This window comes from Dendrobium catenatum, unplaced genomic scaffold (assembly GCF_001605985.2).
Source record: "Dendrobium catenatum unplaced genomic scaffold, ASM160598v2 fragScaff_scaffold_134, whole genome shotgun sequence".
Lineage (NCBI taxonomy): Eukaryota > Viridiplantae > Streptophyta > Magnoliopsida > Asparagales > Orchidaceae > Dendrobium > Dendrobium catenatum.
Genome location: NW_021318596.1, coordinates 1,470,255 through 1,487,940, shown reverse-complemented (window position 1 = coordinate 1,487,940; position 17,686 = coordinate 1,470,255). Strand labels below are relative to the sequence as shown.

At 34.8% G+C, this 17,686-nt stretch overlaps 1 protein-coding gene across 4 annotated transcripts in view; it reads right to left on the bottom strand.

The window, feature by feature from the left end:
• The window catches only part of LOC110111411 (double-strand break repair protein MRE11), a 56,329-nt gene that overhangs the window by 29,289 nt on the left and 9,354 nt on the right, over positions 1 to 17,686 (bottom strand). For 3 of the 4 annotated variants that reach the window (XM_020843275.2, XM_020843276.2, XM_028700609.1), the window contains exons 4-5: positions 14,100 to 14,257; positions 1,599 to 1,689 (exon numbers count right to left, since the gene is read on the bottom strand). In XM_020843275.2, coding sequence (XP_020698934.1) covers positions 1,599 to 1,689; positions 14,100 to 14,257 — 249 coding nt within the window. The remainder of the gene's footprint in view (positions 1 to 1,598; positions 1,690 to 14,099; positions 14,258 to 17,686) is intronic. The other variant, XM_028700610.1, reaches the window with a different exon arrangement.

Here is a 17,686-nt window from a genome sequence, read left to right as displayed (position 1 = left end):
ATTTAGTGTTTGTCTTTTTGTGTTCATAAAAAAAATGAAAAAACAAAATGAAGATGAGCCAGAGATTGAAGAATGCAATCCACAAGATTATGAAGAAAACATTCCATTGGACAGATGGGTTCCAATAGAAGGAAGTTCAATTAACGCCACTCAAAATGAACTATACAAGCTTCAAATGAAGTTACATCTGTGTACGGAGAAGTATATGAAGAAAAAGAAAATTTTATAAGATCAATTCAAGCGTGAACGAGAAGAAATTCTAAAAAGGTATGAAGTAAAAATTCAAGAGCTTGAAATGTCTCTTTTATCTCCTCGGGCAAAATCTAAAATTTCCTCATCAGGAGATGAGCTTTTTTTAAGTAGGGGAGAATTGATGTAGGCAAGCTTTGGGCTGCTTGCTACCTTTTAGCTTTTGTCATTGGGCTGCTTGTTGTTTCTCTGTTTGGGCCCTTGGCTGCTCTTGGGTTGGCTTTGGCTGTTTGGTTTTGTGCTAAAAAGTTGAGTTCTAGTTGGTTCTCGCTCATTAAAGTTTGAGTTGTGGGTTAGCTCATTATGACCTGAAGTTTAGTTCATTATTTGGTGTAGAATTCAGCTCATAATGTTGCCTTTCCCCTTTGACTTCTTGGTTTCTGCTGGCTGTTGCTGTTCCCGTGGTCAACCCCTCTTGGTTTGATTCCTTGGTTGTTTTCCCGTGAAGCTTGCCCTATTTCCTGTGCTGGCTCTTCGGGTCCCTTGCTGGCTGGGCTTCCCGTGGCTGCTGGTTGGGTTTTCCATAGCTTCTCTCCCTGTTTTTTGTGCAGAATTTATGCTGCTGTTTTGCTGTCTTTTGGCCTTTCATTTGGTGTCCTTTGGCCTTACATTTCCCCAAATCTGATTGCATTTGGTTGGAGGTGCTGTGGCTGTTTGGCTTCTTCCTTTTACCTATAAATTAGAGAAGTTTTGAGGCTTGAAAAGGATGATAAAAAATGGTATTTTTGGATAAAACCTGAGGGTTTTTGAAAAAGCTTGCGAGCTTGTTCCTCTTCTTCTTCTACTACTACTTGGGAAGGCTTGTGAGCTTCTCCTATCTTCGTCTTGGACTTCTTGCCTCTTTCTCTCCACAAGTACCATTTCACTTGTATCCTTCTTCTCAAGCAAAGGAAAAGCAACTTTAGGTGTATTTTTATGTTTGTTTATGTGTCGTTTGTAAGTCAAAGTTGTAAGTGTTGTTTTTAAATTATAAAAATGGCTTTTTGGGTATTTTCTGTATCTTCTTATCCTAGGAAGAGAAATTCTCTTGCTTGCAAAAATTTGGGGCTTTTCCCAAATTTTTGCTCGCATCATAAAGGCAATATGATCATTTATCCATTGAATTTAATTATTGGTCGTATTTTATAGAATCTATTATGAATAGAGGTCCAACATAGCATGTAAAATAGATACTTCTGAAACCATATTAAAAGACAGAAATCGACAAGATGAAGGTTTCTAATAAACCAAATAGGTTTGCATCATACAATCTTTGATATTGAGGTTAGCATGCCTTAATGAGTCAGAAAATACTGATTTCATGCCATTTAATAATAAGAATATGTTTGTCGCTAATGCTTTTACAATACCACTCCAGCTGGATCATCATGATTTCCATGAATGGTAAAGACTGGTAAGCCAACGTTGAAGTGAGGGTCTTCATAGTTTACATGACCAAAACTGCAAAAAATGCAATAAAATTTTAGCATTACACCAGAAATTAAATAAAATCCAAATCAGACCAATTTAGTTGGTCAAGTGCCTTTATCTATTAAAGCCTCTTTGCGCCATATTAACAACACAAAAATATTTTAGCTTCACGATTTGAAAATTAAAAGGGTGTGGTAAAAAGCATACAACACAGCATTGATGTTCTGCAATGAACATAAGTCAGCATCAAAGAAACTACAGCTCTATTGACACATTAATGCAACCAAAATTTTGAGAAAAACTAAGATTGCAAAAAACAACTATATGTCTTCCTTACCATTGACATTACAAACTTAAAATAAGCACACAATACAACTTAAAATAAAAGGACACAACAATACCATATGACTAATCAAGCCTTACAACTTTTGAGAAGAAAGATACAAAGGAATGGCAACTAGTGGAAAGAAGAAATAGATTAAAAGTTCTGAGACGAAATAATAGAGGGTAAAGGTAAAAGAAGATAGCTCGCCTAGAAAAAATCCTCAGATTTCTTCTCCAAAAATCATCACATTTCATCTTCTAAAATAGCCAAAAACTCTCCTATAAATAGGATAGAAAAGGGAGGCCAATAGCCATGTTCAGTCGCCCACTACAGCCAACCAAAAGGAGAGAAAAAGAAGCAATAAAGGCACCATTTGGACCCCCACCTGAACAGCCACAATAAGGGAACCGGAACAGCCAAGAGCAGGAACCGAACAGCCGACAAGGGGAGCTGGGACAGCCAAGAGCAGGAACCGAACAACTAGCAAGGGGAACCGGAAAAGCAGTGAGTGGTAACCAAACAGCCAGCATCCATCCCCCAAATCATCTTAATTAAAAAGGGGGGCAGCCGTGCTTACATCAAATCTCCCTTGGTTGAGAGTCTCATCCCATGATGAGATGATTTTAGAACATCCATCAAGCGCAGACTGAGCCATATCCGACTCCCGAATAAAAGCAGCGTACTTCTTTTCGATCATCTTCTTTTCTTGATTAAACTCGACTAGAAGCTCAATCTTCTTAATCTCATATTTTTTCTGCACAAAAGCATATTTTTTCTTGAATTTTGTAAATCTCATTCTGGAGTGGATCGGTAGAGTTTCCTTGGGATGGGACCCATTTGTTGGATGGAATTGGGACTTCAAGATCACTTGGTTGATTTTTACTAAGTTCATATTCGACTTCTTCTTGATTTGGATCCTCCATTTGTTGATGAGGGACAATAATTTTTTTTTTATTTTTTTGAAATAGGAAGGAAGACACAAAACCTAAGCTCTGATACCAATTTAATGCAACCAAATTTATAAGAAAACTAAGATTGCAAAAAACAACTATACATCTTCCTTTCCATTGACATTACAAACTTAAAATAAGCACACAATACAACTTAAAATAAAAGGACACAACAATACCATATGACTAATCAAGCCTTACAACTTCTGAGAAGAAAGATACAATGGAATGGTAACTTGTGGAGATAATAAATAGATTAGAAGTTCTAAGACGAAATAATAGAGGGGAAAGGGAAAAGAAGCTAGCTCGCAAGCTAGAGAAAACCCTCAGGTTTCTTCTCCAAAAATCATCACATTTCATCCTCTAAAACAGCCCAAAACTCCCCTATAAATATGATAGAAAAGGGAGGCCGACAGCCATGTTCAGCCGCCCACCACAGCCAACCAAAAGGAAAGAAAAAGAAGCAATAAAGGCACTGTTTGGACCCCCACCCGAACAGCCACAGCAAGGGAACTGGGACAGCCAAGAGCAAGAACCGAACAACCAGCAAGGGGAACCGGGATAGCCAAGAGAAGGAATCGAACAACCAGCAAGGGGAACCGGAAAAGCAGGGAGCGGAAACCAAACAGCCAGCATCCATCTCCCAAATCATCTTAATTAAAAAGTGGGGGCGGCCATGCTTACATCACACATTGAAGCCATGGATGAGAATTAATGCAACGGAACAGACATACAAGCAATTCACTGTTTTCTTGGAATACTTCTCCCAGCTTAGAAATAAGTCCTAGTAACCTTGCCTCCAAATATAAGCTCTTTATCATTTGGCTACAAAGCCAATATTAGCTCATTTAAAACAATCAATTGAGTCATATCTTTTTCTTTTGGCTTCAAAACCAATGCCCACTTATTTAACTCAATCAAATAGATGATTTATCTATCCAGACCCAAACTCTAAATTTTCATCACTTGACCAAAAGATTATTGCGTCTTTCATCTTAAAATTAGCCAAAAACCCTCAAGTCTCTTTAAAGAGTTCTCATTACGAAATTCACATAACCAATTAGAAGAATTTCACCAAGTCCTAACTAAGCGAACACTTAGGTAAGTTTATTTAGCCAAATTAAACAAACTTCTTTTCCTCCTAACCAAACATTAAAAGACTTATAGAAAATCATAAAAACAACATAGGTTCCCTTTTTTTATGCAATGATGTATCATTTCACCCTAAAAGAAGGATTATTTATGTCATTGAATCTTACAACACCAAAAATGACAAGCTTGTCTCAAAACAAATAGTGACCATCTAATGGTTTGTTTATAACCCTTTAAAACATGAAACTCCTTTAAAATCCAACTAAAAGCCTTTAGTCATAAACAACTTAAAGTGTGAATCACTCTTAGACCCTATTAAATCTCTTTTTATTCTACAATAAAATAGTACATCAAATAATAGCATAACAACCACACAAGCAAGCATGTAATAGATGCATAGCCCTTTAAGCACTCTAGGATTAAGATTTTTTTTTTTTTTTTTTTTTTGGTATGTGGTTCTAATGTTTGGTGTGGAATGACTGTTTGTGTCATGGGCAATTGCTCTTAAGTGTTAGGGTAACTATATAGATTCTTCCATGGAGATGACCATGCCAAAATGGGCAAAAAAAATTAAAAATTATCATCTAATAGCATTTGCTTATATGTGCTACTTTATATGCTAAAGGTCTAAATAAGCATGGAAAACAAGAATTGAAACCAGCTAGGCACCATTATTATCAGGCAATCGGTGGATGTGTAGTGGATTGCTATATATTATATGATTCTTAACATTTACTTTTGTAAGGAAAGGAGCTTTTTTTTTCCTTTCTTTCAAATATATAACTCATGTATAGTTTTAGGAGGTCATGTAGGTCTGTGGGATACAATGAATGAATGATGCTTTAAAGGATGAACTTCAAAGTGAAGTCATAAATGCATAAGAAGCCAAAGCTTTAAGACCTACAGGCCAAGTCTGTAAATTTAACTAGTTTGTATAAATAAGGATGGGTAACTCAGCTTCCCTTTTGTATTTATCTAGTGGAAAATGGCCTCTAAATTATTCTTTCAGTTAATTATTTTTTAGACACTTCTGTGTTTACTTCAGAGGTGCATTTATGCATATTTTGATGAGGACATTGATCAGAGGTTCAAACATGTGTATCGCCGGAAGCATCGCAGATCGACGGTCACGATTCAGAGTTTATATTTTTAAATATTTATGCATTTTATTTTCTTTGAGTCTTCCTATTGTACCCCTATTATGAGTTGAGTCATGTTGTAGCCCTGAGGGCAATTTAATCTTTGTTTCTTCTTTTATGTTGAGACCTATATATAGGTCATTTCTATTGTAATGAGGATGATGAATTATTGAATGAAAAATTTTATCTTGTTTCTTCTTCTTGCATGAGAGCTAGAGAAGGGAGAGAGCTAGAGAAGGGAGAGAGCTCAAAGGGAGCAATTGCAAGGCCCACCAGTCGTCGGAAGAGTCCACGGCTCGTGGTATTTTCTTCTTCTTATTTCTATCCGGTTTTTTTCTTCTCTTACTTTCATCCACCTACCCACCGGATCTTGTCCAAGCCACTCCACCGAGCTCACCACATACTACCTCTTCTCCAAGCCCAACGTTTACTTAACCCCACCAACCCGCCCCTTTCTTTCGTCCCCATTGGCTCCACCACCCGCCCCCACCCGAGCCCAATCTCACCGCCGGCCCATCCGGGGAATTCTCTCATGATGATGATTTCCATCACCATACCTTCCCTCGTAATTTCATTTCAAAGAAAGGAAAGTAATTACTGAAATTTCAAAATTTGGAATTCAAATTTCAAAAACTTTCCTTAATTGCAAATCCTAATTAAGAAAGTATTTAAATCCAAATCAATTTGAAATTCAAATTGCAGTGGATTTCGTAATAAATTTTCCTAATGCTTATGTGATGATTTGGAAGGCTCATAAGTTGCTCCCACACCTCCTCCCTCCCTCTTGGACCTGCTGGCCCCATGTGGGATTCTCCCCATTGAATGCTATATTAATTCTCCACCTTATTTGAAATTAAAATCTGATTTAAAATAACTTTCCCCCCAAATTATACAAATCCTGAAATTAAATTTCAAGATTAGTTTTAAAACCCCCTCCCTCTCTCTCCTATACCGCCGGCCCCATTAATGGGCTCTCCCATTGTGTGTTTCCAATTCTAGCCTCAATCCAAATTGAATTCGAATTCAAATCTTAACTTGATTCCCTCCAAACCTAATTAAATCTGAAACTTATTTCAAATTTATTGGGAGACTTATTAGAATTGGATTCCAAATCATAGCCCTCTTCCCCTTGAAGCCGCTGGCCCTCTCCCACCTTGCTATTCAAGCAGCCACCTTTCTCCCTCTTCCTTGCTCTCAAACCATAGGTGCTCTCCCTCGCCACCTCATATCTCCTTTCTCCTTATTAGTGCTCTTTCATTTCCGGCAAGGATGCATGGCGGATCCCGAAGTTGATAGCGGATTCGTACTCGACGCCTACGAAGACATCCACATCGTTCGATCACCCTTCTTCGACATCGGGTTTGGTTTTGACAATATCGTCGAAGATTACTTGAACCGAATCCTCCCTACCCTCGTGGACATCATCGACGATCAATTCTCGGACTACGAGTGGACCATCAACGGTCATCCACCCGTGCCATCTCCACCACCGTCGACCTTTCCGTGGATTAAGACCATTGGCGTTGCGACCGTTCTCGCGGCATAGTTGTTGAAGGCCTTTCTCCGCTAAGCCATACTTTGAGTGTGAGTGAGCATGGTAACTCATAGTGAATTTTCTAAATATTAACTGTGGGATTGTATTACAATATATTTGCTTTTCTGTGATACTTTCGGAGTTATCTTAATTTGCCTTAAACTTTTGAATTGTAACTGCTTACTACAATAAAATTGACGATTGAAAGTTCTTTAATCTAATCCTGCGAAATCTTCATCTTAAGTTGCAAGCTTTGTAATCCTTTTAAATATTTTCGAGCAATTCTTTTGTGATTCACATCATATTTTGTCTCATATTTCTTCTGATGTTTTGCTTAGAGGTGGTAAGGACATATCATGTGATTTTTTAATAAGCTAAATTTGCTACCCATTAAAATATAAACAACTTTAAATTCTACCATTGTATAATATTTCCATATCAAACTTACATAACTTATCTAGAAATAAGCTAATATTTAAAAATAAAATTAAATACAAAGTCTCCTTATGAATCATAATATAATACAATCAAGTATTTGACTAATTACTTATTCATAGAGTGCACTTATCAAAAATCAACATAAAATTTATATGTATTTGCTGATGAACATCATTATATAGACTAGTGAGACACATACAAAATAAAGATCCTTACGTTAAGAATTAAGAAACAAAAACAAAAATTACAATATGAGTCAATATATACCCTCATAGAGTAAGGGAAAAAAGTTCATTCCAACATATCCACCTACCATAGCCACAACAACCCACATGCTCATAGTAGGCAAGTTGCTCAAAAACCCATAGAGAGAGACTCTAAAACTCAATGACCCCTATAATACACAAGGTAGTAGTTGCAATAATTGAGATTGCAAATCTACTATCATTTACAGTTGTATATGTACAGATGAATTCTAACAAAAAAAATTTCAACAAGCAAACCATCATTTTGTTTATATAAATTGCCAAATCAATAGCTAATACCTTATTTAAGAAGAGATGAGCATCTTATCACTTATAAAAATGGATATAGTAAAATACAGATTGATTATTTTCTAATAAGAAAATTAGATCGTTTAGATTGCAAAGATTGTAAAGTTATTCCGAGTGAATATTTATGCACTCAACATCGATTATTAGTTTTGAATATTAAGATAAAGGGGTTGAAAATAAAAAATAAAGTATAACGATTTTCTAGTATTAGATGGGGGCATTTAAAGAATATTAACAAAAGTATTTTTGAGAGTAAGAATTTAGATCTTAAAATTTTGTCTGTGCATGAGGATGCTAATATTATGTGGGAAAAAGTGGCTAGTGATATTAAGATTATTGCAAAAGAAGTGATTGGAGTTTTGAAGGAAAAAGTTCTTAATAGTAAAAATAGTTGGTGATGGAATCCAAATGTGCATAAAAAGATAAAAAATAAGAAGATTTGTTATAAAAATAAGTTTTGATATAAAAATTCTGATAATTGGGAAGGCTATAAAGAGGCTCATAAGGAATCTAAGAAAGCTATTTGGATACAAAGAGTTTATCTTTTAATGATTTATAAAATATATTAGATACTAATGATGGAGAAAGATATATGTATAAGTTAGTCAAACAAAGAGATGGAAGTAGTAAGCATTTAGTTTAAGTGAAGTGTATTAAGGATGAAGATCAAAAAGTACTTTTCTTAGAAGATGATATTCAACAAAGGTGGATGAAATATTTTGCTAAACTTTTTAATGAAAAATGTGAAAATACGATTGACTTTAGTGACCTTAGCACTCTAAATGAAAATAATTTTTTTTTTATCGGCGTATTAGTAAAACCAAAGTTAGAGAGGCTTTAAAGAAAATGAAGTATGGAAAAGCTATTGGACCTGATGATATTCCAATAGAGATGTGGAAATGCTTAGGAGATGAAGGAATTTCTTGGCTTACTAAACTTTTTAATATTGTTTTGAAGATTAAAAAGATGTCAAATTAGTTGAGAATGTGTATTAATTATTATTTTTAAGAATAAAGATGATGCACAAGAGTGTGCGAATTATAGAGGAATTAAGTTAATGTGTCATACTTTAAAACTTTGGGAGCGAATTATAAAGCGTAGATTGCGGCGTGATACTAATATTTCTCAAAATCAATTTGGATTCATGCAGGGTAGGTCTACTATGGAAGCCATACATTTATTGAGAGGTTTGATGGAAAAATATAAAGAGAATGAGGATCTACATATGCTATTTATTGATTTAGAGAAAGCATATGATAAAGTTCTAAGAGAACTGCTATGAAGGATTCTTAAAATGAAGGAGTTAATAATGCTTATATTCAAATCATTAAAGATATGTATGCATGAGATAGTACTTGTGTTCAAACACAAGGTGGTATCACCAAGTATTTTCCTATTTCAGTTGGATTACATCAAGGATCAACCTTAAGTCCATATCTTTTTGCTTTAGTTATGGATGTTCTCACAAGACATTTGCTAGAGGATGTACCTTGGTGAATGCTCTTTGATGATGATATTCTAGGATATGAAATGAGCATATACGAGATAAGGTTGGAGTAGCTCCAATGGAAGATAAGATTAGAGAGAGTTGCCTTAGAGGGTTTGATCACATTGGAGGCCTTCCGATGACCCAATTAGGAAAGTTGAGGTGTTAGATTTTAACTTATGTTAAGAAAGGTAGAGGTAGACCTAAAAAGACTTCGTTAGAAAATATTAGAAATGATTTCTTTATTAGATTTGAATGAGAAATTGACTGATGTTGATGTTGTAAACTGTCAAATCAATAAAAAAGGGTGTGTACTATAAAGCTCATCCCATATATCTCATAAGATATTATAATATTCCTGGATGGGCAAATTATAATATTGGAGAGAAAAGAAAACTTAGAATAAATGATGAAAACACAATATATATTACTTTAAAAAAACATAAATGGTATGAAGAAAATCCCACATGAAATATAACAATGAATACAATGAAAGATTCAATAATATTATGTAACCAAGTAAGAATAGCACAGTAAAATATTTGCTATTTTCAAAACTTGGCTATATCATCACAATCCAGAAAAGTCACATCAAGGTGATGGAGTTTGTTATGAGAATCGATAAGAAAATGAAAGGCCCTCAATGATAGAAGTTAGTTGGTACCATTGAATTTGATTGTGGCATTGATAGTGTAGAAGGGTTTTTAATCATTGGGAGAAGATTGTGATGCCAGCATGCCACGTAGAGAAAGACAAAGAATCAAAGAGTAACCTTAGACCATTGAGAAAAGGAGATGTAGGAAGGGTTGCGCCCTAGGTAAATGGGCCAATTGCAACAAGGGCAATAGGTGCACAAATAGTGGAAAGCGAGTAGGTCAATTGATAAGAGACAAATCTCATTAAGGCATAAACAAGCACGGGAGGCGAGCGTGTGAGCTCACATAGAGATGTGAAGCAATATTCAGAGCAAGGAGGTCTCATAAGAAATTTCCATGTGGTGGGTGGGTAAAGGGGTGACGGTGATAGAGGGTGTAAGTTGATTGGGAGCAAGTTCAGCTAGCATGGCGTCAAAGGATCAAGGGCATAGAGAGTGAGTGAGAAACATTGGAGTAATTAAGCAAGATAGGCAAGTGGCGATTAAGCAAGATAGGTATCTTGTCACACCCATTTCGGACCCCTGTCAGTCAACTTAAAGTGTAACAGATAGAGAGTCTGAATAGATCATTTCCTAATCATCAGATTCTGATAGAAGTAATTCAAGATGGGTGAGTAGGAAATAGTCTATGCATATTGTCTCGAAACATGAAGTTTTTCAAGATAGATGTTAGTAAGAAGTATGTCTCAAGATTGACTGTATGGGGGGGGGGGGGGGGGGGGGGGGGGGGGGTCCAAATAGGGTTTAACATAACTAGCATGGTAGAATCAAAAGTGGCACAAAACTAGGATTAGAAGTGACATTGAAGCAGAAGATGTGGGAGAATTTAGAATGGATTTAAGATGATTAAGATTGTCATAAGAGTTGAAGTTGTGAATTGGAAGAGAAAAGGTTAAGGTTAGAATTAAGTTTGCTCTAATGCCATACTAAGGGAACAGAGGATTGAGAATCTTACTATTCAATAAGCAGGCCCATTATTCATAATAAAGTAACGAATAAATGTCCTAAATGACAGCCAAGTAAACATAGTTTGGTAAGAATTTCATAATGATAACACTAACAAGAAAGTCAATCACTAGTGAATTATCTTGTTTGAAATTCATTAGTTGTTCAACAAGTAGCCTTCTATAACAAGTTCATATGTATGTTTGTTGGAGTTAAAGTTCCATTTTGACCTAGGTGACACTGATGGTTCACCTTGGCAAGCTAAATAAATTCCAACTCCTTGCAAAAACCTTTTGGTGGACCTACCAGATTTACTACAACAAATCCAACTCTCTAATGGTCACCAATGCAATTTTACACAAATAAGACCTCTATCTGAGAGAGTAATAAAAAAAAGCATTATGAATGTGATCCTTTGTCAAAAGTAGAAGCTTCTACCTTAATCTTCTTTTTACAATTTATAAAAATCATGAGTAGCTTGTATTACAATTTTAATGTGGTGGTTGAAATCATGAGTAGCTTCATTTACTTCATAAAAAGGGTTGCAACATGCTAGAGATTTTTCATACAACAACAACAACAACATCAAGCCTTTATCCCACTACGTGGGGTCGGCTACATGAATCCTTTTTCTCCATTGTGTCCTATTAAAAGTCAAATTCTCGTTTAAATCTAATAAAGAAAGGTCATTCCTAATATTTTCTAACCAAGTCTTTTTAGGTCTACCCCTACCTTTCTTAACATAAGTCAAATCTAATACCTCTACTCTCCTAACCGGGTCATCGCAAGGCCGCCGTTTTATGTGACCAAACCATCTAAGGCGACTTTCTCTAATCTTATCTTCTACTGGAGCTACTCCAACCTTTTCACGTATATGCTTATTTCGTATCCTATCTCTAAGGGTAAAGCCACTCATCCACCTGAGCATCCTCATCTCTGCCACACTTAACGTATATGCTAGAGATTTTTCATGATAATCCTTTTTCATAATAATCACTATCTTGGAGAAGATTGTGTGAGATCCTGTAGATTTTTATCGAGATAATGATGATGGTAAACTCTAATACTTGGACCATCTCTATCCCCATTCTTTTATCAAGGAAATGGGCCTTAATTCAAACATAGGGAGCAACTAGCTCTTCTAAAGCCCCAAGATGGGGTACACATATAAGTTGAGTCCGACTAGTGGCTCTTCCTTCAGTAGGATTTCTAAGTTGAACACGTGGATTTGAGTGTCATTTGCGGTTTGTAGTACCTGAATTTGATGAGATAACTCATCAAGTCAGCCCATAATCAAATTAACATTATCTTAAGGAGTCTTTACTCTTATATTCGAAGTCATTGAATGATATTCTATACTTACAAACATTTGGCAAATTAAATTAACAATTTGTACTAAATGTTCATGTTCACAGGTAAATGCAGTAAATGTCATTATTAAATGATATTGAATATTATGTATATGAAGAACAAATCATGTAAATATATAGTGAATGCTACTAGATAAGATAATGTTAGATATGTAACACATGTAATCATATCCTCATATCAAAATATATTTGCACATAAAAATTGGTGATAAAACTTATTATTTAGTTCATGAAATCATTTAAGATATGTAGAAGGAAATTTTTGTTAGGCATGCAGCTATAAGGATGTCATAGATGGTTTGGTCACATAAAACGTCAACCTTTCGATGACCCGATTAGGAGAGTAGATGTATTAGATTTGGCTAATATTAAGAAAGATAGAGGTAAACCTAAAAAAACTTATTTAAAAAAAATATTAGAAAAGACTTTTCTTTATAGATTTAAATGAAAATTTGATTCTTAATATAACACAATGGAGAAAAATGATTCATGTAGCCGACTCCACGAAATGGGATAAAAGCTTGATGTTGTTGTTGTATGTAGCTATAAGAAATAAATATCATAAGATCTCATATGTAAATGATGACCTAATTTATAGCTTTCAAAAGATTTTAGATTGGAAAGCATTATGCCCTCATTTAGTGAACTCAAATTTTTATAATATTTGGTGGATCTCACTTTTGCACAGGCTAGGTTGCAAGTAGGGACGTAGGGAAGACTGAGTCTCACTCTTATAGGAACATTCTTAGGTAAGAACCATGCATAAATTAATAGGCATGCAAGCAAACAAGAAATTAAGTCAAATTAAAAGTTGAATATTTAAACCTACAAAGTTAACTAATCAAGCTTTGTTGTCACAATTTTTTTACAAATAAAATTCTTGATCCTCAAAATAGTGCAATGTGTAAATTTTCTCATCTGAAAGGTGGTTTTTGTCATGTCAAATCTATTGTAAACAACAAATTCATTGCCCAACCTCTATTCCAACGCAAAGATGGGTGAAGGATATTTGCCTATGAAATGATAGCTTGAACTCCAAATGAGTTTAAGTGAGCATTGCAAAATTTTGTAAAAGCACCAGTGTGGCCTCAAAATTTAGTATTAGATGCGGGATCTTTCTCCTTGACACCAAAATTGAGGTAGCAAGGCTTGAATAGGTAGTAATACAATGAGATAGACAACATGCAAACAAATCCTTGATTTTTAGACACTGTGAGAAAGTAAGGTATGAGAGAAAGGAATTAAAATATCAATTGGGTTGTTTGGCAGTGATTTTGATAACAAGAGATTTTTATGAGAAGAAATATATTGTGTAATGAAGGAAAAAACAAGAAAGGAAGAGCCATGGGAGATCATGCGATGGACGATTGCACAATCATAATGCTTGAGTAATGAATCAGTGAAAGATAGAAAGATGAGAAGGATGGATGAGAAGAGAGAAGAGAAACAAGACTGGAGGGAGAGAAACAAAGAGGGAGATATTGTAGATGGATGAGAAAGAATGTTACTAGGAGAGGGAGACATGAAAAAGAGAGATTCTACAAGACTTGAGTTGAATAATTCAATAATACTTTATTCCTATACCATCACAACCCTAGGGTCTATTTTACAGAAGAAAATAATTATAAGAAGTAAATTAAAAGCAAAACTAACATTTATCTCCAAATAGATAAGTCCAAACATATTTTAGAAAAATTAGATATTTCCTAAAATATAACTCACTAATCAAATTAAAAAATAATTAACTACTTAATCATGACATTAACAGCAAAAGAATGTCTTGATCAAGCAATCATCATCGCTTGATAATTAAGCCTTAATAAATACTTAAGGGAAATTAAATTTGATAATGTCCATTGCTTGAAGAGTGATCAGTTCAATTATTTAAATTATGCATATTAGATGGAGACTAAAAGACCCCTTTTTATCACGCAAAGACAAGTTTATCTTACATGTTCTGGAAGTTAATAGTTTGATCACTGACAACTTGAAATTGCACGGGTCGATCATTTAGGCAATATCTCCTAAGTATCTCAATGGCTTTCACCAATGTTGACCTTGAAGGTTTGTTTTCATGAAACAGATCACCACCGAGAAGTAAGAAATCCACCTACAATAAAAAATTACTTCTGAGATTTGTTTACCATGAAAAATGAAGGGGAAAAAGAATATATAAACACACACACACACATTAAAAATAATAATAACAATTTGATGACTACTTCACACAACCTAAAGAACCATGGCAATGCTCTAGTTCCAAGGTTTCACAGCTATACCATTAGCTTAAGAAGGGCCACTCTCAAATGCATACTCAGATAAGCTCATGTGATTCATACATAGCTCACTATTAATTTGATAATAACAAATCTTGTATGATGTGATTTAATGGTTTGCCAAATTTTTATTTTAGAACAATCTTTTTTCTAGCAATCATGAAAATAAAGAGTGATGCATTATGCTTGCTTAGAGGATTTTTCATTTAAAGGATTAGCTCAAGGGTTCAAGTGAAGATTCAATAATCAAAGGTCGTAGTTTATCCTAGAGTGAGTTTAGTAGAATTCAAAGTCAATTAATTAAATACTATCAATCGCCTCAAGAATGATGAATTTATATATATATATATATATTTATATATATAATTAATTTTATAGATATTGTTATAGCTTTTTATGATTTTTGAAAATTCACCTGAATTTCTTTTCTATTCATTTAGTTTAGTAGTATTTATAATTTACACAAATTATAATAATTAGTAAGCATGTGGTAACTTTTTATTTTATCTTTGAATTGATTATTAATATAGTTAGAAAGTCTATGTGAACTTGTTTCATAAACATATCATTAAATTTTTATTTATATGTCAATCATGCATAACAATGTTAAATAATAATAATTAGTTTATATTTTATTAAATTTTAATAGGTTTAGAATTGTTATATTTGCTTGAAATTTTAAGGTGACTTGCTAACTTATCTATGTTTCTGCAACAAAATTCCAATTTTGTTAGAACTACTTCGATACATTTAAAAATTCATGATAATTACATAATATTTAGGTTTAATGAAGCACTATGTTGTGCTTGATAAAATTGGGCTTAACTCCTATTCCATTGGATTCATTAAGTCGTTTCAATATGACTTCATGCATTATATGACATACTTTTGATTAAAAATGAATTTATTATGATTTCTCAAAATATTTGTTATTTCATCCCTCACATGTGCAAAATCATGGACATCAAAGCCACTCTATTTGTGCATACATAGTCCTACCGTGTTCCAATTGCCCAGTAATGAGAAAACACACTAACAGCCAGCCAAATTAATCATTGTCATCTATTAGCCAGTTATGAGAGCGGATTATTGGGAAATGTTTTGAATGATACTTTAAGAGATATCTTAATGAGGAGATCAACATGAGATTTCGATGCGTCTATCATCGGAGGAATCGTAGATCGACAGCTAAGATTCAGAGTCTTTATTTATGATGCATTTATGTATTTTACTTTTATTTATATTATGGTTTACCATTGTACCCCCAAGAGGATTTAGTTCATTATGTAGCCCAAAAAGCATTTTAGTCTTTTGCTTCTCTTTTATTTCAAGGCCTATATATAGAGGCCTCCACAATTGTATGAGATTAATGATTGATTAATAAAAATTTCAATTTTGGTTCTTTGTGTTCCTGTGAGTTCTTGAGAGAAGAGAGAACCCTATGAGAGGGTCACGCATCACCCATCAACCGCCGGTAGAGGTCAGGCTCGCGGTTCGTATCTATTTATTTTATTTTCCCCTTCCTCCGCCCTATACCGCCGGCAACCTTCAATCCCCTTCCCAAAATTCCGGCCAAGACATCCCCTCTACCAAGACCACCAATCAGAAGTCCAAAACCCTCCAACCTCACCACACCCACCTGCCAAGTCCCCTACCTCCCCTCTAAGACCGCCGGATAGCCCACATCCTCCACATCCAACCGCCAACCTCTCCTCCACACCCAAAGCCTCGATCCTCCCATCCCTAGCCGCTGACCTACCCCTCCCCACCCTCTTGATTCCCCTTCAATTACACCATCTCTATTTTCCTAATTTAGCCCAACTCTTATTAGGAAAGTTTTGTAATTCAAATTCAAATGAATTTGAATTTTTAATTCTTCCTAAATAGCCTACACCTATTTTTGGAGATCCCTTAATCATCTAAAATCTGAAATTAATTCAGATTTAATTCTCCAATCAACAATTAATGCAAGGGTCCACATAGATCGAATGTGGACACCCTTTTCCCCTCTTCCTTTGGTAGGCCTCCACCCTTTCCTTTTCTCTCTCCAATTAATTCCCCTCTCTAATTATAACCCCTTAATCCCTCTCTTAAGCCGCCGGCCCCTCCCTCCAATCTCACTTAATTAATCTCCCATAAAGGGAGATTTGAATTTCAAATACTTCCCTCCTTTCCACCCTTGAAAATCTGAACTAAAATTTCAGATTTCAAAATTGTTTCCTACCCTTTCTCTAACCCCAAAGTTGAACTTGAAGGAGGCTCCCTAAGACTTGGCTGAACCCACAAGCTCTTCTCCCCTCCATCCCCTCTCTTCTCCCTTGCTTCACCTACATCCTGTAATACTCTCAAAAAAATATTTAAAATAATGTAAGCTTCAACTTCCTCTAAATGTTATTGTATTTAATTGCAGTTTATGGTTTAAATGATAGCTAGATTAAAGGCTAAGTATTAGTAAATTATTTAATAGTATGTACTTCAATTACTGTAGCAATTCCACTTAAACCGACATGCATAAAGCTGATGGAAATCCTAGGGCTGGGAATGGCTGAGAAGGTATAGTGGAATTAGAAGTGTTATTATTATCATTTTAATAGTGTGAATTCTGTGGAGACATTAGCTTCTTTTCCCCACCCGTCCCCCTTGGACATCGGAAGCCAGCTTCAAGCTGAGTAGCGGGAGCCACTTGTTGAGGCTGCTGCTGTGAGATGCTTTGAATGAGGATTTCAGAGAATAAATTTCTAAAATCTAGCTGCTGGAATTCATTAAAATGTTGAAGCTGGTTGTGTGGAAGAGTAGTGGAAACTGATACAGGCTAAGTTGATGTAACTGGTTACTCTTTGGGTTGAAGAAAAAAAAAAGGTTAGCAAACAAAAGGTGCTGAAATTAAATTCTAGAAGTCAGTTCAAATGCTGTTGTTATTGTTGAAAATCTATAGTTGAAAACAGTAAGGTAGAGGGGCTGCTGTTGAATTAAAATATGGCTAAATGTTGTATGTAAGGAGGGAAAGTGAAGAAAGGAGACTTAGGAGAAGAGATGTCACATTGGGGTGAATGAAGAGAAACTTCTTTGAGATAAACTTATAAGATTTTCATATGAATTATTATATTTTATTTGAATGCAGATTTGAATGATCAACAATTATGATTTAGATTGTATATAAAAGGAAAGGAGGAAATGGTACTTTAGGAGAACGAATTGACCCAACTTCCCTAGAGAACAAGGTGAGATACCCAAACAAGATTATAAGAATTAGTAAATGTTTT